This window comes from Condylura cristata, unplaced genomic scaffold (genome assembly GCF_000260355.1).
Source record: "Condylura cristata isolate star-nosed mole 26May11 unplaced genomic scaffold, ConCri1.0 scaffold00026, whole genome shotgun sequence".
Classification (NCBI taxonomy): domain Eukaryota; kingdom Metazoa; phylum Chordata; class Mammalia; order Eulipotyphla; family Talpidae; genus Condylura; species Condylura cristata.
The window spans coordinates 909,181-930,281 of NW_004567127.1; the positions used below are offsets into that span (position 1 = coordinate 909,181).

Consider the following 21,101-nt stretch of genomic DNA (forward strand, 5'->3'; position numbering starts at 1 on the left):
TGTGTTTCTCTTTTTTGGTTGCTGAGTAATATTCCTTTGTACACATGTACCACATCTTTTTTATCCAGTCATCTACTTTTGGGCATTTGGGCTGTTTCCATATCTTTCCAATGGTGAATAAAGCAGCAGTAAACATGGAGTGCAGGTCCACCTTGTCCTCTTTTGCTGCTGTAGGAGAGGGTTTCTGGAAGCAGCGATCACGCTGACGGCCCCCCGCACCTACCCCCGTTCACTGAGTGCGACTGTTACTGTGTGCGATGCGCTGAGTGGTGTGAGACATTGCTGACCCATGCTGCCTCATCAGCTCTGCGACTGGTGTTGCAGGAGAGGGAGGAGTGTCAGGAGTTACTCCATTCTCCCTCTGCTGCAAGCAGGCCAGAGGAGGCTGGCTCAGGTGACCCCTCAGTCACCGTTCTGCCATGACTTCGGATTTGTAAGTAGCGTGTCCCAGCCTCGGGGAGCGTCAAACCCACGGATCTGCCTGGAAACGCCTATCCCCAAAGTCGGGTGGGTGCCTCCTGCACCACTAGAGTAACACCTACTCCCGGCTCAGGTTACTCTGCTCTCATGTCCCTCCCAGGACAGCCTGACCCCGCGTTGCAGTCCTCTTATGCACCTTTAAAACATGCACCACGGCCTGCAGTCGTCAGCAGAGCTCTCCCCACCTCGCTGCCGCGGCCAGGTGAGTCACCTGTGGTTCCGCTCCCTCGTTCTCCCCAGGTACACTACGTTGTCCCAGAGAGAGCTCTCATCCAGGGGCAGAGAAGGGCCAATAAAAACCCGAGCGCTGGTCTCTACCAAATTCCGCCAGGGGATAGGAGGCAGGAAAGTCAAAGTGTCGAGGAAGCAAGGCCAGGCTCCCCAGAAACCCCGTTGGGGCGGGAGGGGCTCCACTGGCGGGCACCGACCTTCGCCGCTTGTCAGAGTCTCGTGTTAGCTCTTAGACGTGAACGCCCCCCCGCTCTGCACCAAAAAGGCAGAAAAGCTATTGGTGCTGAGAAAAGCTGAAGTTGGTCCCAGGTACGGGCCCTGGATGGTGCAGACGGATCTGGCCCCTTAGTAATGACGTCTAAGTCGGGGCCATGGTTTGCTTCTCTGCCTTAAGCGCCATGAGGGGCAGCACGCACCCCCACGGCCGCCGAGTAGAGGGCGGGCTCTCAGGGCTGGCACTGCTGCTTTGACAAGGCCGTGGGCTCACGGTAAGGAGGGGCACGGCCGCCCTGGACGGCCCTCACCGGCAGGTCCCGGCCAAGGGGGACAAAGCGGAACACTGGGGCCAGCACAGGGCGGGCAGGCTCAGGGCCGACGCCCAGAACAGCACCTCGCGAGAAGGCAGCGAGCGAGCGTCCGCAGAGGACTCCGGACCTCCCTCTAGCGGGCCTGGCAGCCTGGACAGCGTGGGGCCTCGCGGCAGCCAGGGAGGCAGGAGGGCCGCAGGGCTGAGGCTGCTGCTTCGCTCCTTCTACCACCCCACTGAAGGACCCCCAGAAAAAGGTGGGAAGCGCCATGTCCTCTTTGTCCACCAACTACGTGGCAGAGGGCGCCACTCATTCTCACGGCCGTGGGAATGAGGGAGTAAAAAGCCACGGGACAGCAGGCTCCTGTGCACCCCAACAGGCCAGGGCGTGGTCAACGTTTGGGAGTGGACGCCGCTCTGCAGTCCGGGTCACGTTGCCCGCTGGCCCCCTCCCACACCCGCAAGCCCGGCAGAGGGGGGAGGGAGGAAAACAGCGACCTGGGTCACTGCTGCGTCCACTCCTGAACGTTTCCGCTCCCCGCGCCCTCACCCGTAACCCGGCCTGACTGTCCCCGCCCTCCCCCCACCCCCAGGCAGGGGTCTCACGCACCAGCAGCACCGGCCCCACCCTGCGGGCAGGCAGGGCTGCAGGTGCTGACCCGAGGCCCCATCTCCCTGTGGGTGTCCCTCTGGTAGTGCTGCCCGGGCAGCTCCCACGAGCAATGACTCAGCAATTGTGAACCGCAGCTGACCGGACTTGTCCATACAGTTACTCATAAACAAGTATGAGGAACGCCCCAATACCCCAAAACCCACTCACAAGGTGTGTATGCACGTACCAGGGGCAAGTTCCGCTCCCCTCTCCACTGGCTTCAACCACTCAGGGTGAGGGGCGCGTTTTCAACGTGCGGGGGAAGGACCTTCAGGCCCCCGAGTCTAAAGGCTGTGGCTTCCTCGGGGGTGGAGACAGGAATGGGGGGCCAGGGAGCTGGCTCTCAGCCTGAGCACGGCGGTGCACCCCACTGCTGGCGCTACTTCTGGGGTGTCTGGCGCACGTGCGCAGCGCCGCGTCACCGAGACTGCTATTTAGAGCATTCCGCCCGTCACTGGCCGGCCGGCGCTCTCCCTCCCCTGGAGCCCACATTCCTTGATTAAGCCAGGAGCTATGCAAAGGCGTGGGGCAAGAGAAGGGCGAGCGTGGCGCCCCCCACAGGCTGCCAGCAGCAGCCGGGGCAGGCGTGGGGGCCCCGTCACCCCACCCCACGCCGGCTGAAAAGATGCTTCTTTGCTCCCCACTGCACAACTTTTTGAAGACACACAGGTAAAGATCCACACAGTAAAGCCCCTTCATTACCAGCCACCCCTTGAACATCTTGATCTCACCCCACCCGGCATTCTTTCCCCACTGTGGATTACACAAAGGTTCAAACAGAAAACCCCAAAGGCCACGAAGATCCCAGAGGCCGGAGGGCCCAGCGGAAGTCGGAGGGGCCAGCAGGATGAGGTCTAGGGGAGGGGAGGAGCCGGCCACACAACAAGGAAACCAGGTTTTATTCAACTGGAAAACAAAACAGTCGTGTCCAGAGGCAGGAGCGGCTGGGGGCAGGCGGGCCCGTCACAGGCGAGGCCGGTCACCAGCGGGGCCGGCTGCTGGCCGGCTGCTGGCCGGGGCTCCCGCCCCGGCCTCGCTCGCGTCCCGGCGCTGCGCTGTCCTTGCACCTTCAGCCCGGACAGTCTCGAGGGGTCCGCAGGCAGGACGGCCGGGCCTCCAGGCCCGCTCCGCAGGCGGCGTCCGGCGCTGGGCGGTCCCTCTACTTGCGCTCACCGAGAAGCCGTGGGCCCGTGGTCACAGCCCCAGATCTCAAAGAAAAATGTCAAACCTTCGCAACTAGTTGTTTTATTAAATGATATTAATACACATTTCAAAAGGATTTCATTTTTGTCGCCTCTAACGCACGTACTTGCTTTCCACACCGAACACGTGAGAATATCAACCCAACATAGCTAGTTTTACTCTTAACACCCACCCACTCCAAATAAAGAGGGGGACAGAAGGGAAAAAGGGGGGAAAGCAGTAGTTTACAGCGGCTTCCAAACGGTGACAGCTGGAGCTTAGTTCTGCGAGAACCACTGGCTTGGGCCGACCGCGGGGCCGCTCCCACCCCGCCGGCCGAGTCTGCGGCGACAGAAGCGGAGCCAAACCCTGTTCCCGACCACCGAGCCCTCCCTGAAATCAAACCCAATTCTACTTATTCTCCGCTCCGAAGGGCCGGGGAGCAGGGAGTGCTCTGAGCTCGGAGGGCTGGAAGGCCCGCTCGGGCCTGCCGGGCACCGCCGTGATTTGCAGAGGCCACCGACCTCGGCTACAGCTTCGGTTTTTATTTGCACACGAATCATGTCCTCGCCAAGACACACTATGTTATGCTTTCTTTAAAAAATATCTTGTTTATTATTATTATTATTTTACTCAGGTTGAAATACAAAAGTCAGGGCACGGGCGCGGAGCTTTGAAATCACAGACACAGAGAATAAAGCCCTCTGTTTCACGTTATGAATACCAGAATTGTCTTTTCCCCATTACATCACATATATACATTGTTGTCTTCGTTCACGGCTGTGGACAGATTTTCTTTAGTCAACAGCTGACGGTCACCGGCAAATCCCCACTTCCACTCCAAAACAGAGCACTGAGGATTTTGTGGCTTCAGAGAAGCGAACACTGCACCCCAGCCCCCAGCACCTGGAAGCCCCCTTCTGGACAGTGCACGGTACAGTCCTCCGCGCCTCGGCCCCTGCGCCTGACGGCGACACTTGCCCCACACGCAGGAAGCCGCTTCCGACATCCCCACGTTCCTGATAAAATCAAACGGTCAGAGAGCCTCGTAAGTAAACACTACTTTTAGCTTAACAAGAGCAGCAGAAGAATTCACATTCTTTTATTCTAGAGTGAAAAACATCCCACCTACTTTCTGGGAAAAAAACACTATTTCAGTGGTCGGACGGCGCTCTCCCCCTTCACCCCATTCTCTTACGCGTTTCCCTAAACAAATGTCTCAGGACTCAAGGTAACTGTAGTTCCTGTTCCGCTACGCGGCCCATCCCCTCCCGCTCGAGGTCACGGGACGTGCTCGTGGGGGGACAGACCCGCGGGGCCGAAGCGCGGGACCAGAAGCCATCAGGAAGCCCACCTGCCGCGCTCCCCACGGAACACAGGCGCCAAGCAAGGAACTCGGGCCAGTTTCGGGAGAGCGCCCCAGTGCGGCGCACCCCGGCCTCGGGGGCTCCTCACGTGCGCAGCGCGTGGGCCGGGACGGAGCCCCTCCGCCCTGCATGGCCACGCCGACACTTCACCGGGAGGACAAAGCCAGCTCCGTCCACCAGCGAGCGCCACGCTGACGGGAGGAAATGGGCAGCGTGCAGCTTCCTGACCAGACCCACACGGCCTGGCCCTGGCTGGAGCGCCAGCGCCGCTGCGGGCCACTGACTGGCAGGCCAGGAGAGCAAGCCCGCAGCCGGGCCCGGCCCGGCACCAGCTGGACACACACTGGGGGTCTTTCAGTGCAGGGCGGGGGAGCACTTCCCGTGGCAGAGAAGCGACTTCCTGCTGGGAGTGGGTGAGGCCAGCTGCGCGGGCGCGGCCGGGGGTCCTTCTGTTTGCAAAACACCCACGTCACTAACACACACCTAACGCCACAGAACAGAAAGATGCTGCTGAGCCTCCTTCCAACACCAGCAACAGGCGCCAAGTACCAGCACGGGAGGCCCCGTGAAGTGTCTACTTCCTACGCTGAAAACACAGGGCGGACACGACAGCTGCACTCTCGTATCACCTGTCGGCTCTAGTGACTTCTGGTCCAAGCGGAAGTGAAAATGGAGGGGGAGAGAGAATGACGGGAAAGCTGAAGAGCCTGAGAGACCCGAGCAGCCCCTCAGCCATGCCGCCCCCCGCCACGGAGGACAGGCAGCACGGCACACCGGGAAGGCTCCTCGCTGGGGCTCCTTTGCAGCGGTTCCCCTAAACCTTGAAATTATAGCCAGTCCCCTCTCTTGATTCTAAGGACAGAGAGGCAATTTTTTAGTAGAAGAAAATGACAGCAGGGGCTTCTCGGCGCTACCTGACAGCACCTTCCAAGGGCCGACTTAAAGACAGGAAAGAAAGGACCGAAGTCCAGGCCCACACTCCCCTGCAGAGGGAGCCGAGGCACGGCGCTCGCCAGGCCAAACCCCTCGCCACACCGGCCGGCCAGCGCGCAAGGCACAGGGCCCAAGGCCCACGAGGGGCCCCAGCCGCCCCCAGCCGCCTCGGCTGGAGAGGGAAGGGGGCAGGAACCCTTCCTGGGCTACTACAGCCAAGCCCCAAATAACACCCCAACATTTCACGATGTTCTCTGCACTGATGGAAGTTTTATTTCAAATGTTAATAATCCTCTTCAATAGATGGGGTAAAACGAGACTTGTCCTCCTCCCGGCCCCTCAAGCCCCCGGCCTGAGGAAGCGGCTCGGGTTAGGTTTCTTTGCCGTGTCCTCCCCCCCCCCACCTTTAAAAATACAAACAACTGGGGTTAAGTGCAGCGGGCAGGAGGGAGGACCGGATGGAACAGTGAGACGTGAGCGAGTATGACCTAGTGGGAAGGGAGGCCCTTTGTCATAATAAAAAACAGTAAGTCAAAGGAGGGAAAACAAACGTGGATAATCCAAACTCCTACTTCCACAGCTCTCTAGACTGTCCGGCGCCTTTCCCTTGGCTTCCATCAGTACCTGGGAGGGAAGAATGGGCGTTTTGGTGCAAAAAATGGAGGGCCCCTAGCAAAGGGTGGCCTGGGTCTCTTTAGACTGTGGAACGGATCTCTGCTGAGGAAAGGTTCCCTCGGCCGGAAGTCCGGCCGGGGGTTGCGCAGAATCACGCCACTCCGGCTGATGGTGTCTCTGTGTGAGGGACCCAGGGGGGCGCCGCTGCCGCTGTTGCTGACTCCCCCACCTGCGCCTCCGTGGGCCGGGCCCAGGTGCTCCAGAGAATGGGAGGGCAGGCTCAGGCTCTCGCGCACACGGCCAAGGCCAGGGCCGTTGAGGTCCCGTTGGGTGGGGCCCACGTGGTCCCTGGGTCCTGGGAGCACCCCAAAATGCTCCGCCAGGGTCCCTTGAAGGAGGGAGCTATGGTCCTTGGGGAACATCGCCACCGCCCCCGCCACTCCGTGCTCGGCCAGCGACGGGGCCGAGAAGGGGACCACCCCGGCGTGGTCGACGGGGGGCTGCGGGGGGGGCGGAGTAGAAAAGGGGACACCACTCCCACCGCTGCTGCTGCTATGCTCCCCAGGGGGCGGGGGCGGGGTGGGGAAAGGAACCCCACTGTGCTCTCCGGGGGGCGGGGGCGGGGCGTGGGCCAGGGCCGCCGCCTCCTTCGTGAAGGGGCTGGAGAGGTCCACGGAAGGCAGGCGGGCGGGCGCGTCCCGGGGGAAGACGCCGCCGTGCTCCTGAGGAGGCGCGGGCGGGGCCGGCGCCGGCCCCACGGGCTCTCTCTGGAAGGGCGTCCCGTGTTCCAGGGGGGCTGGGGGGAGACGATGCTCAAACGTCGAGTTGAAACTGTTGGAACGGAAGCTGCCGACACTCTCCTGAAACTGGGGTGCCCGGTCCTTGTACGACGACGCTTTGAAGCTCCCGAGGCCTCCGCTGCTCCCACCCCCGAGGGGCGCCAGCTCAGAGGCGCTCGAGGGGCCGTTGTCAAAAGAGGCGCCCGAGGAGCTCAGGTCGAACCAGCCCCCCCGCGAGGCCTCGCGCCCGTGGCCTCGGCCCCCCTTCCCGGGCACGCGGACGGACTCCACGGTCTGTATGGGCTCCCCCGACATCCTCCTGCTGGGCGCGTGGCGGTAGCCCAGCGTCTCGATGGGGGCCCCCTTCTCCTCCGTGCTGGCGGGCACGTCCGGGCAGGCGGAGACGCGCGTCTCGATGCGGAAGTGCTCCTCCTGCTGCTGCTCCGGGGCGGGCAGGCCCGCGCCCTCGCCCGGGGCGGCCTTGCCAGGGGCCTGGCCAAAATGCTTGTCCTCCGAGGGCTTGCGGGAGGCGTTTTTAAGCATGTTCTTAAACTCAATCGTCGACGTGGCGGAAATGGCGGAGGCCAGGGCCTTCTCCATGCCTGAGGCGGGTGGGCGGCCCGAGGCAGCGGCCAGGGGGTTCTGCGGAGAGAAAAGGGAGCGGTGTGGGCCGGGGTGAGGAGAGTCTGGGTACTGCTTCTGCGGCAGACCGGGGTGCCCGGTGGCAGGCTGAGGCAAGCTATTATGGTTGGAGTCGGGGGTGAAAAACGAATCATTCTTACTCGGTGAGGGTGACCGGTCAGACCCAGGCTCAGTCCCCCTTACGCTGAAGGCACCGAAGAGCCCAGGGGACGACGGGAGGCGGTCGCAGCTGTCGCCGGCGTCCAGGAGGGCCCTCACGGACGGGGGGAAGGCGGCCTTGGCCCCGAAGCCCTGGGCCCTGTGGCTGTACCCGGACGGGGCCGGCGGGTACTCGGGGCCGTCGGAGAGCTTGCTCGCCTTCAGGATGGAGCGGGCCGGCCTCTTGTCCAGATTCATCACGGCAGAGGGTGGGGGCCCCGAGTACTCGAAGTCTCGGTAGTCCTCGTCTTCCTGGAAGGAAGTGTCCGGGTAGAACTTCTCCTGCGAGGCGTCCATCAGGGGCGACGGCCTCTCCAGGCCCTCGGAGGGCTGCTTGTAGGGGGACTCGCCGCCCAGGCCGAAGGGCCGGTAGGCCGCCGGGGCTCCGGCGCGCTCGCGGGGGTAGCCCTCCTCCCTGCCGGGGGGCGGCGAGCGCGTGCTGCTGGGGGTGGAGGAGCCGGGGCTGATGATCTTGGACAGCAAGGACACGGTGTCGACGCCGCTGGACGCGGGCTTATCCATCATCTCGTCCTGGGTGGGGGTCCCGCTCCGCTCGTCCCGCACCGGGGTCCCGCCGATGTTGTCCACGGAGGTGCTCGCGGGGCCACGCGGGAATTCCGAGGAGTGGCTCTCCGCCGCGGCGCCGGAGCCCAGGCTGCTCAGGATCGGGATGTTCAGGTTCAGGCCGCTGAAACCGGGATTACCTTTCAGGAAGTTGTGGATCTTCATTTCCAGGCTGGGGGAGGTGGACTCGGACTCCAGCTTTGGCTTGGAGATGTCGGGAGGTTGGCACATGGCGACTTCGGCGGGGGGCGCGGCAGAGCTGGCACTGTGGGGGCCCGTAAACCCCAGCGAGTTGGAGGGCAGCTTGAAAGTCGTGCTCGGGAGCCCCGGGCCTGGCCCCACGGAGGCCTTGCTGGCGGGAGCCGAGGAGACTTCAGAAGCCACCGAGTTCGGAGAGTAGCCGAAGCTCTTGGGCAGAAAGGCGGGGGTGGCGGGGGGCAGATTTCTCCCTTTCACGCTGGAGACGGTGGTGCTGGCGGGGGACGCTGCGGCGCTCTGGGGCGCAGCCTCGCTGGCTGGAGCGGGGTTCCCCGTCACACTCTGAAGCAAAGACGACAGGCCTGCAGGGCGGAGATCAGACGGGTTAGCGAGAGCAACACCCCCCACCACCCGGACGGTGGTAGCCGGGCAGTTTCAGCCACACCAGGGGGAGCCAGACAGAGATGAAGTGGCAAGGCCGAAGGGACGCGGCACGGGCAGCAGGGGCGAACCCGCACCCAGCTCGGGGCCGGGGACCGCACGAGGAAGCCCGCGGGGCACGACCCGACATGCGATGACAGGACAGGGAGGGCGAGGAGTTCGCCAGCCACTCCTGGTTCCAGCAAGACAGCGCAGGAAGAGGAAGGAGGCACAATTTTTCTTAGAACAACACCGAAGCCGGTGTTTCTCCACGTGGAACTGCCTGGCACACGCGGCAGGTGCCCGGCCCGCCCGGCCTTCTGCACCTTGCGAGCTAATGCGCCCTGCGCTGCTACAGCCCAGAGGCGGAGACTTATCCACACGGGGTGCGAGCCGCCGGCGGGAGCGGAACCCCGAGCCGCCGCGTGTGGCCGAGCGCAGCGGCACACACCAGCCACGGGAGCACTGGCCCTTTCGGAAAAACACATTTCGGCAACTGGGCTCCTGCCAGCTTTCCAGCGTAAAGTGAAAGCTCACGGTGACACCGTGCCCAGGTGACCTGCCCAGAAACAGAATCTTCTCTGAGGAAAAGAAAGGCGCCGAGCTGAATACACACACGGCCTCCTGGTCGCAGCGGGCTGCGGCTCTCGGCCGCGAGCCCATCCCCGGCCGGAGCGACCTCGGGGCGCGGCTGACCCCTCCGGGCCCACCTGCGGCTCCCCTCAGCAGTGCACTTCGCTGGATCTGCCTGTTCTGCTCCCCACTCTGTCTCTGGTGGAGCCTGTCACCTCCCACACCTCTGGCCTGTACCCCAGTTCTTGTGTGCATAAATAAATAAATTTTAAAAAACAGAAAAACACTGGACAAAGAGGTAACGGAGGTCCTATAAATCCCATCGTATTTGGAAAAATGATTCCATCTCAATTCAGATGAAATCAAATGTAAAGCTCACCAGAATTTATAGCTTGTAGGCATACAGTACAACTTCCTTCATAGTGGTATGTGAAAGAAAGCAATTCCTAACACTTCATGAATGTTTCTTCAAAATTTCAGCGTTAATCTAGAACTTCTAAAAGATTTAGGGGATAAAGAATTTCAAAGCCCTTCCATTCTTACGATATTTTTATACCATCTACATCTAAATAATGGTGTGCGGTTTTACTGATATCCTTATAATTGACACGGTATTTATTTCTGCAATTAGTCTGGAAACAAGCATGTCTCATTTCTAAAAAAGCCTCGTTTAAAACCTAGCAGTCAGTGTTCTGCCAAATCAGAAGTCCTCAAGCACTAAAATGCGATGCATAATAACGCCATTTGATTTTAAAAAGATACTTCAGCATACCTCCCAGGGAGACTGTGGCGGAAACTATTCAGACCATTTTGTTAGGAAAGACGCTACCCGGATTGCTGTGGTCTTTCACGAGCGAACATTACTTTCGTAAGCTTCCTAAGCCACAATCTGGCCTCTGCCCCTGAGTTGGCTCTTTTCTGCTGAAAACTGTCACGGGGTGTCGGCGACAGAGCAAAGCTCTGCCACATTTCCTTCGGTCTCTGAGGAACACACCTATTTAAGGTGCTGGACACAGTTCTTTCCGAAGCCAGGAGAATTCCTGAGAGAACTGTCTGTAAGGAAATGAAAGGTGACACACTGTCCTGCCTCTCCAGAGGGGGCTTTCTGGAGTCTGTGCCTCGTGGTCAGAACACCCCCAGCTCTGTTCAAATCCTCCCCGACGAGCATCTTTAGTGACACTGTTGCAACGACTGGCTGAAGTGAGAAACTTCTTTCCCTCACACCAGCCGCTCTTGCCACAGACGCGGGGCTTCCCGCCTCAGCACTGCTGCCCCGTGGGGCTGGGCACTACCCTGGGGCTGTCCGCCCACAGCATGTCGGCAGCAGCCTGGCCTCGGCCCAGAGACGCCGCAGCGCCGGGAGGGTCCTGGTGAGAAGTGCTGCTGCGGAGTGGGCCGCTGGCCGGAGGCGCCGTTCCGCGGTTCGTTCCTCACAATTACATGGGGTTGCTTGAGCTGGGCTGTGTTAGTGTCTGGGGTCTGGGGACACACTGCAGGTGAGCTTTGTGAAAAACAAGTCGGAAGCAGACAAATCTAGCAAAATAGGTAATTAGCAAAGCTGCAGAGCTTACAGATCGTGAAAACAAAGGAAATTACTATATAAGCTATTAAATAAACACCTACAAACAGCAGCATCTAGAAAATACCAGACAGAAGCGCTAATCCTGTCTCGTTGGACCTTCAGCAGCCCACTGGCCGTTCTGCTGTCTTTCATTTACTGACGGTGAAATACACGAGCCCCTTCGCACACACTCAGAGCCGCAGCGCGGCCCCCGGGTCACGGCGAGGTGAGCAGCAGCGGGCCCGGCCAGAAGCCTGGCCTCGAGCCCCGGCCCAGCACGAGCACAGACGTGCGACCCGAGCGGGCCCCATCACGCAGTGGGCCTTGACTTCCTCAGTGAAAGCAGGGCTGGCCTGGGTGACAGTGAACGCTCTCCCTCAGCGCTGACATGGATTATTTTATAAGCCCAGCTTGCAGGTGACAGACTAATACACTCCCTGCGCTGCACGCCTGTCGACGTGGCCGCCTCAGCCTGGCTGCGGCCGGCCTCAGGGACGCTCAGCGCAGCCCGGCCCTGTGGCTCACCTTGCAGTGCTGGCGCCGAAGGCGTCTGGGTCTTGGAGAGGGCGGACAGGATGCTCTCCGGGGTGATCTCCACCTTCGAGAGGATGTTCGCCAGGGGGTTGTGGGGTGTCGTGGTTGGAGGCGCGGGTGCCTTCAGGCTGGCGGTGAGGTTGCTGGGGCTGCTGGGCGTGCCTGGAGACGGTCTCGATGCAGGACTGACCCCTGGTGGCAGAAAGATTAACTCAGGAGAACGTGGGTCCTCACACCCGCCGCCCACTCAGACAAGTTGGACGGGATTTTCCCGTTATGGCATGTACAGAGAATGAACCTTAATGTTAGGTTAGGATCTGCTCTGCCTATTGCGAACACCCCCAATAAACAAGTGTTAGGTTTTTTGCTAAGTATGCACTGATGCTAAGAGCCCAAGGGACTTCTCCACCCACCCCCACTCCCCGAAGGGCTCGTGATCGCGCCGCCATAGGCACAGCCACTGTGTCACTAATTCTGGGATTAAGTAAGGAAGATGCTTCCGAAAATGTCTTTAAAGCACAAGTATGGGCCCTCCCTGTGGTGCAACGGGTTAAAGCGAGCACTATGAAGCTATGGGCAGCCGCAGCAGCCCGAGTTCGATCCCCGGCCAGGGGGGGACCCCCAGGCGCAGCAGGCCTCTCCTGTCTCCCCGCGGCGCCCTCAGCAGTGTGCCTCCGTGGACCCGCCGGTTCTGCTCCCCACTCTGTCTCTGGGGAGTCCCCCTCCCCCTCGTACCTTGTAAATAAATAAAAAAATATATAGGAAAAAGAAAACGAGTAAGCAAAGTAGAGCCAAACAACTTCTCAGCAGGGGCCCGGTGAAGGCCAAGCCGACGGCGGGCCAGGAGGCGGGCAGGGCGCCCACACGCACACGGGTGGGTTCTGGGTCTCAGTTACCATCAGGAGCCAGTAATGCTTGAGCGGTGAGGCTGAGTTTGGGGAGCATTTTTATCGCTGAGAAACATCTAGGCACGCAGGGATAAATGAACTAACTGGGATTTGCTTCGGAATAGTCAGGCTTGATTTGGGCCCGTGCTTGACGCCGCCGAGACACGCAGGGGCTGCACTTGTGCGCCGCCGCCAGGATGCGGCGAAGAACTGGGGTGCAGGCCAGAGGCGCAGGGCGTGAGAGGACTCCCCAGAGGCAGAGCGGGGAGACAGGCGGGGTCTGCTGCGTCCGGGGTCCCTCCCTGGCCGGGGACCAACTGCGGCGGCTGGAGAGCTTGTCAGTGCTGAGACACCCCTGCGCCCCAGGGAGGCCCTGTAATTTGTGCTAAGAAACCTCAGCAACCCTTGCTGGAAGGAGTGTGCATAGAAGTTCAGCAGCAAGGTTGTCGGTTACAGCATTCTTCACCATAGTGAGCAATGGAAAATATTCTGGATGCTTAATAAAGGTTCTGGTAAGTCCCCAGATGCTGTGAAACTATTAAAAATGTCAACAAATATTAAGTGACTTGGAAAAATATTCCCACTCCTTGCAATATGCCTAACTTACTGAAAGAAGCATTACCACAAGCACGCCTCCCCCAAACATCCCTGTACACAGTGGTGTCCTGTGGGCAGCAGGTAACAGACGCCCACTCTCTCGGTCTGTGTGATCATTTTTCAGAGCTGACCCTGCACCGACTGCGTTTCATTTCAGCTCTTCCCACCCCCTTCCACCCCATCTCCATGTTTACTTTAATTAAAAAATTACTCTTCGTTAGAAAGAGAAAATGAACAAAAATCTAGACCGACTGTTCCACTGGGAAACGGCAACTGCGTCTCCAGCGGCTCCTGGTTCACGCACCGGTGTTCTTCATGACCGATGTCAGGCTGCTGAGGATGGAGCTGATCTTCGCCAGATCCACGTTAGCCAGGCTGGGCAGTGCCAAGGCTGGAGAAGGCGTCAGCGGGGGTGGGTTCGCAGGCTTGGGGGGAGCTGGGGTTGCCGTCAAGGCCACAGGCCCCGGGGCGCAGGGAGAGGCCTTCAGGACACTTTCTGTGGGCTTTGCAGGGACAGACGTGGAGACAGCCGACTTCTCCACAGGCTTCTCCTTCCTGTCTTCTACTGTTGGGACAAAAGAGACGCTTTCCACCCGGCCGGCGGCTGCCGGGGCCCCGCGGCCCCGCGCCCAACTGCCGGCAAAAGCAGCGTGCCCCGGACCTCGCAGCCACGCTCCTCGGCCCCGAGAGCCCCCCTCTGCCTCCAAAGCCAGCCTCACCCGAATGTGCCACATTCTTCTTATTTTTTAATGATTTCCTCACATCTTCTTAGTGTACGCACACTAAATGCAACAGCTCTGGAGCCATGCTATTATTTGGAAGTAACGTGTTCGCTCCGTGATGGCGTTCATGCCACAGGTTAGAAATCAGGCAGCGGACCGCTCTTCCTCCAAGTGTCGCTGTTTACCTTCTTGGCCCTCAACCCGAGCTTTCTAGGGACAGGAACCCGTGCACACCTTGGTGTGCTTTCCTTTGTCTTTCTGAACCGGCCTGCAGGGTGGGGTGGGAGGTGCTAGCAGGCACCAGTATGAAACGCACTGCTGAGCCTGCTGCTCACAGTGTACTTCCTTTGACACTCCAAGGGCCACACGGCGCTGTAACTCGCAGGACTCCTCGTAAGATCACCACAAAAGCTGGATGCCAGCGAAGTAACTCGCCAATCCAGCTAAATGTTCGAAGTGGGCCCCACAAGCAACGGGTCTGGAAACGTGACGATCAAGACAGAACTGGGCACCCCGACCAGGCACCGCCCTCTAAGGCTGTGCAGTGGAGGGAAACGGCGCTCGAGCCACCAATGTGAGCTGCCGTGTTGCAGCAGTCACGGGACGAAAAGAAAGAGGTGACCTGTTTTTAATACTGTATTTTCTTAATCTCAATATATCCCACACATCATTTCAGTGAGCTGTAACTATGAAAACAGAGCTATTTCCACTCTTGGCTGCACCAGGTTTCCAGAACCCCCACCGCGCCCCGGAACTAACTGCACAGCTTGGAAGGGACCTGAGGGGGGGCGGCACCCAGGCACGCGTGGCCACATACCGATGATCTTGGAGCCGTCGTCCTCCACGTCCGAGAGCTCCATGTCCTCCACGTCGCGGTTGTCCGTGGCAGGCTCCGGCGTGGCCGACTTCTCACTCCCCATGGCTGGGGACTGGGATTCCTCACCTCCCATCCCCTGAAAAGGAGACTCCGAGCCAGTTGGGGAGGGGGCATCCATGCTTGGGGAAGGGACTGGGGACTCTTCAGGGTCCGGAAGGGTTGACTTTAGTTGATCCAGTTTCTTCTTTAAATTGTTCACTCGGTTAGCAAAGGTTTTGTATGCCTAGGAGAAAAAACTGAGTTTATTCCTTTGAGCAACGCACCAAGAAGTTGCTATTTTGACTGTGATGAGAGCTCATTACTGGGCACGCGACAGGCAGAGACAGGACTACCTATCAAGCTGGAGTAGTTTCCACTTTTCGGTATTCATCGTCCACAAAGCTGCCTGCGTCGTGCAGCGATAGGTCACCTACAGCTCATGACCTGCTCCTGTCTCTCCTCTGACCAACTGGTATTTACTGGTGCCTACCTGGACTGGCCACTCTCCCAGGTATTAAAGATACAACAGTGACAAGGAAGTCAGACACCAATCAAATTCAAGGCCCTCCCTGGTGGCGCAGCGGGTTAAAGCACAGCACCAAGAAGCTTAAGCCATTTTCCCCATGGGTTCGATCCCCGCCTGCCCCGGAGGTGACCACATGGCGCGGCAGACCTCTCCTGCCCCGCCCGCTGCTCCCCTCAGCAGTGTACTTTGCCCATCTGCCTATTCTGCCCCCCACTGTCTGTGAAGCCTCTTACCCCTTGAGCCTCTGGCCTGTACCCCAGTTCTGTGTGCATAAATAAATAAATCTTTAAGAAAAACAAAAACCCCAACAAAGGCCATGTCTTAGGAATAAAGACCACATCCCAGGACTTGGGCATTTCAAACACCCTCCCCAGCTAAACCCATGCTTCCCCGTCATTGTGATGTGGCAATTTAACTGAGAGAAGAAGTTTGAGCTGTGTGCATCCCCCCCCCCCACTATACAGCTGACCCTGTGCATTTGAAATTAATGTATTTTCTCTTTCTTTTCTCTAGCTTACTTCACTGTAAGAATAAAGTACATGATACATAAATAGCACAAAATATGTGTTAATGGGCTGTATTTCTGGTGAGGCTTCTGACCAAGCACGGAAGCTAAGTTGCGGGAGTGGGGTGCTGTGTCCTAACACCACCTGTCCAAGGCTCAGTATCTAGGATTAAAGTACACCAACAAATTGTGGAAAAACAGTCTCTGGGAAAGAGTACACCCAGAGATGAACTAGACACTGGAGGGAAGATATGAAGGCTTTCACATAGCAAATATAAACGTGTAAAAGAATCTTTAGGAAAAGATGACAAAATGAGTGAATGGACAGGAAACCTCCAGGGAGCAAAGGAATCATAAAGAACCAAATGAAGATTCTAGAACCAGAAAAGGCAAGCACCTCAGCGTTTTGTTTCCTCACGGGCGGGCTCCGCAGAGGGGCCTGACCGAGAGCCGGCAGTGCAGGCTCTCCTCCGCTGCGGGGCTGGGCGGCGTGAGCGGCCGGGCAGGCGGGCTGACCAGACCTCGGAGTCCCTCCCCGAGCGCCTTCGCAAACAGACGCCTGACTGTGCGGTGTCGTGAGCAAGTGGCCGGAGATGCTGGTCACCACTTACAAATCACAGCGGATCTTCGGGTCAGAACTGCGAGCACCGCCCGCCGTGACCTGCCCCGTGACTTCTCCGCGCACGGTGAAGCAAAGGCACAGAGCTCTCGGGGAGGCTCGCACGCGGGGCCAGACGCTGCACTTTCAGAAGACGGGAAGACAGAGTGAGCGTGAGGTGCCAGGGCGAGCCAGGGAAACAGCCCACGAGAGCCGCTCCCGGGGAGGGGCTGACGCCTCAGAGTCCCCGAGAAAAGCCCAGGAAAGACGAGACGCAGCGGCAGCGTGAGCAGCGCAGCCGGAATCAGGACAGCTCCGCGTGGACAGCGAGTGCCACGCGTCCTGGCACCTTCATCCTGGGCACGAGGCAGGAGATGTGCAACTTCTCTGAACGTGACACACCCTGGGCTTCTCCCACCCCCAATGGCACCCTACAGAGACTTCGCGAGTAGAGAGCCTCGCTCTTAATGTGGGAAAAGAGGTATTATCTGATTTTTAAAAAAATATTTATGTATTTATGCATACAGAATTGGGGTACAGACCAGATGTGAGGGGTGAGAGATTCCGCAGAGACAGTGGGGAGAACAGGTGGATCCACTATCCACCGAAGCCCACTGATAAGGAGCAGGGCGGGGAAGGGCAGGGGGGGTGTGCTGCGGCGGGGGGCCCCACCCCGCCAGGGTCACACTCGTGCTACGGCGGCGGCGACAGCTCCTGGAGCTGCGCCTTAACCCTGCACCACCAGGGAGGCGCTCTGAGCTTTGCGGTGAGTCAGAAGCATGAAAGGCCAAGGTAATGGGGAGGGGGGTGGTTTTAGAGGGAATAAGACCAGTTAGGAAAGAGGCTCCCTTACGAGACACGGAGGTCTCCTCAGAGATGCGAGATCAGAAAAGGCCGCCAGAGAAACGAGAAAGGAGAACGCGTCAGCTGTGAGCCACGAGGTACATGCAGGCGTGTCCTCGGCCGCCAGCAGAGCGACGAGGGCGACGAGGGCGCTCCCGGGCTGCAGAGCGCCCACTTCCCAACGGCCTGCCCGAACGGCCAGCAAAACCCCACGCCGACGCCACGGAGCAAGTCCCAAAAAGATCCCAGGTGCGAACCCCCCCGCCCCCCACAAAGGGTCCTGCAGATGCGCCAGGGCCCGGTGCTGAGGCGCAGTAGAGGCTCGCACGTGCGGAATACGGGCGTTTGGTGCAAGACTCAGATCATCACCCGCCCTTTTGAAATTGAGGATGTTCTCCAGCAAAACAGGAGAGACAAGCATGAAGAGGAAACACGCAACCTGGAAAAGGGGGCTCAGACTGGAATATAGTGAGCAGCAGTCCTGGGGGAGACCTGAGGCCTCAAAGTGGAGAGAATGGAAGTTCAGGGCAGGCGCTCTGGGGACACCGTGGGGGCGGCAGGGGAGGAGAGACGCTGAGAAGGCACACAATGTGACAAAGTCTCTAGTGCTCAGAGCTGCTGTGAGCTCTGACTCTGGGTACTCAGTCTTCACCATAAGCAAGGAAGACACCGGGGCGGCGGCCCGGGATGTGAAAAGCACCCGCTTTGATCATGTGAATGCGCAGGTCGCCGACCTGGGAACTCATGGGGCAGACACAAGGCGAGGCGTGGCCAGGACGGTCACTGCTCATCTTGCAAAACAGGGAGTCGGCAGTCCGTGGTCACAAACAGCAGCCATGGTGCTTCAATTTTCAAAGGTGGTGATAGATTTAAAGGTATCCGATGGCCTGAGCAGGGCAGTCGGCGAGTCTCAGCGCACTCCTCCCTCGTCATGCCCAGCAGCCACGGCTCTCTTACACAGGACAGGACAGGAAAGAGCGCAGGAAACATGGAGGCAAATGACAGAACACGAGCTGGCTGGGTAAAGGGAGCTGCTCGAGGAAGTGAGACCAGCAAGGTCAGAACCACGCGCCGCACGACCGTGTCTAGAGATTAAGGGGAAAAGTATGAAATGGTTTCCTTCAGAAACTGTCTTTTAGAACATTTTTTGGGGACAACTGTCCAACATCAAACCCCCGTACAGTAGATTTAGGGACAAAGAGGGCCCACCGTTGAGGGCTTCTATATGAATCTTCTGGTTAAGTGTGTGTGCAGGCAGATGTCTATTCTGCCCCATTTTTATATCTGGAAACAGTAACTCAGCACCTGTCTCTGAAATGCCCAGACACAGGCCTTAGACATGGGAGGTGGTCAGGTCTGCATGAGCGTTAGCCTGAGGGAGACCCAGGTCTTGATTTAAACTCCACTTCTTACTGGTTTATAGTTGGTGCCAGGTTACCAAGTCTCTTCAAAAGCAACTTTATGTGGAGTTGGGGGTGGCTATGCTTGTCCTCAGAGTTAAACAACACACAGAGTCCACTGAAGAGCTTCAGTTATTACTTACATTAGCCACCACTTTCACTTCTTTGTACTGTGCTTCATAGAAAATTCCAGCATTTTCTAGTGCTTCTGTTAGTGAAGGCCCATTTTTCACTTGTTTGTCTAATCCATTCACAAACTCCTCCAGCTTAGAGCTTGCCTCTTCAAATTCTTTGGAGAACTTCTTCCCACCTGTCTTATCTAAAACAACAGAGAAACAGGAGCTCGAAATGAAAAGGTAAAAACTTAATCTTCTGAAGAAACTGCTCAGGGTGACCTGGGACCCTCCTGTTGCTGCTGCTTTAGGCGGGCGTAAGAGTATAGTTTCACCTGAGAAGCGTCTCCAAACCGCAGAACCGGTGTGAAAACGGCCCACGTGCAGCCTCGAGTGAAGGCAGAGCACAGAGGCGCGTTAGGATAAGGTGTGAACCAAGGGGCCGGCGGGCTGCTGTCTGCACGAAGCAGCTGTCACGCCCCCGCCACCGAGCAGCAGCATGAGCTCACTGCTGCCCACGTGGTCATCAACGGCTTCACCGCAGAAAAGCAGTGAGATCCATCTCTTAAGATGAGGAAAGTATAATGACCTCTGTGTAAATGGCTCTAAGATTCCTTCCTTCGTATCTGAAGAAGATAGCTGCTAATTCGGCACCAGCAGAACGTAACCATGATTTTTAAAGACGACATTACTTCTCCCGAAGCGCACTCTTCCCCCTGCCTAGTGGAACCCGGCATTAGCAGTGGGTACAAATGATGTCTCTGCCTCTAGTCAGCTGTGCTTTTAATGTTTCTGAATTATTGTGAGGCTTCAATAACACCCTAAATTTAAAAGCCCAGTGAAAGAACAAAATGGTGTGAAAACGAACAGTTACCAGTCACTTCGTCATTATTTCAAAAGCATCCAATGCCTATTTGGGACTTGGCATTACTCTAGGGTTCGAGTACAGCGATGAACAAGGAAGGACAATCACACCTTCCAAAGATGTATATTCTGATGAATCGCACAGCACAATGTGACCTCATACCCAGTCCAGGTGACCACACGCGTGCAACACTCAGTCTCTACGTCCTAACACAGCAAGGAGGCGCCGGGGCAGCGAGCCCAGGATCTGTTTTCACTGTTACTATTTTTAAGGTGTTCGCTGCTCAAAGACTTGCACACGGCATTGTGAGCCAGGATTTCCCTATCAGGTTTGTGGGTGAGGTCCCCGCACTGCCTTCTGTAACAAAGGCCATCTTCATGGAGGAAGACGACAGATCCAGAAAGAAACTGGCCACTCCCCCTCCACGAAGCGGCGTTACCTTTTAGGCATCTGAGAGTCTCTGTGCTGCACAGGTCCACCCTCATTGTCGACAGCTGTTTCTCCTTCAGCTCTATCTGATCCTCTGCGCGTTTGTACAGCAGCAGCTCTTCAATGAGGGCCTGAGACTGAACACACAGCACATTTCCCGTGTAAGACGATTCGCTATTCTACTCCTCCCCATTAGAAGGAAACATGCTGATACCTAACCAGTCCCAAGAGGACCAAACCCTTTGCATTTTTCACCATTAATGATACTGACATCGAAACTGTACATTTAGTTAATGTTCTACAAGATGCTTTTCCTTACTACTGGTAATTTATGACAGGGAGTTAAGGCTGATACAAAGATCCATTACAGCTTCTTTAAGTTTTATTGAAACAGGCCCTCCCTGGTGGCGCAGCGGGTTAAAGCACAGCACAAAGAAGCTAAAGCCACTTCCACATGAGTTTGATCCCCGCCTGCCCCGGAGGTGACCACAGGGCACGGCAGACCTCTCCTGGCCCGCCCACTGCTCCCCTCAGCAGTGTACTTCGTCGATCTGCCTGTTCTGCTCCCCACTCTGCCTCTGGTGAAGCCTCTCACCACCCCTGAGTCTCTCTCTGGCCTGTACCCCAGTTCTGTATGCACAAATAAATAAGTCTTAAAAAAAAAATTTATTGAAACAGTCTTACTATGCTGATTCCAAGAAAATTTTAGCTAACTAGAGCTTTACAGAAAGATGAACTCTTCACTGGGGTTCAAAATGGACTCTGCTTGTAATTAAACATATACTATTGACTTACACGAAATTCAGCCACTATCTTAGACTTGAGAGCAGCTTTTGGATTCGTGGATGCTGTTGGAATTAAACAAATGATTGTTAAAAATACAGAAACAGAACTGATTAATAACCAGATAAAACTTCAGTTCCACAGTTCAGTACTCTTTGAGCATATGCCAAACATGCACTTAAACGGCAATTCCTGGAACAGCATGGCATTTCAACACTCGCAAGTGTGGTCAGTATAAAAGTACACCATTTAGACAGGCCTTACCTACTTACCTCCCACAGGCCCTTTAAAGCCATAAAGTTCAAGAATTACGGATTTCGAGACAGTAAGAGACAGGAAACAGTCTGTGAGTAAGAGATCTCAGTCTTTGGGTGTAGGACATGCAGTCAACCTTGAGCTGAAGAAAATCACTGATGAACAGCAACCCTATGCCTATGTGCCCAGCTCTGGATTCCATTTTCTGCTGACTCGACTCACAGCAGAACAGAAAACTCCAGCACATCGCATGGTGGCTGAGCCGTG

General features: G+C 57.5%; 1 protein-coding gene across 3 annotated transcripts in view; it reads right to left on the reverse strand.

The window, feature by feature from the left end:
• Positions 1–3,126: 3,126 nt before the first annotated feature.
• RPRD2 (regulation of nuclear pre-mRNA domain containing 2) overlaps positions 3,127–21,101 on the reverse strand; it is a 42,962-nt gene continuing 24,987 nt past the window's right edge. The window contains exons 5-12 of one of the 3 annotated variants that reach the window (XM_012730140.1): positions 20,592–20,644; positions 19,807–19,933; positions 18,533–18,708; positions 14,479–14,761; positions 13,244–13,504; positions 11,447–11,647; positions 7,548–8,729; positions 7,230–7,407 (exon numbers count right to left, since the gene is read on the reverse strand). In XM_012730140.1, coding sequence (XP_012585594.1) covers positions 7,319–7,407; positions 7,548–8,729; positions 11,447–11,647; positions 13,244–13,504; positions 14,479–14,761; positions 18,533–18,708; positions 19,807–19,933; positions 20,592–20,644 — 2,372 coding nt within the window. In that variant the 3' untranslated portion in view covers positions 7,230–7,318. Of the gene's footprint in view, positions 8,730–11,446; positions 11,648–13,243; positions 13,505–14,478; positions 14,762–18,532; positions 18,709–19,806; positions 19,934–20,591; positions 20,645–21,101 lie in introns of all 3 variants that reach the window. The other 2 variants (XM_012730139.1, XM_012730138.1) reach the window with 2 other exon arrangements.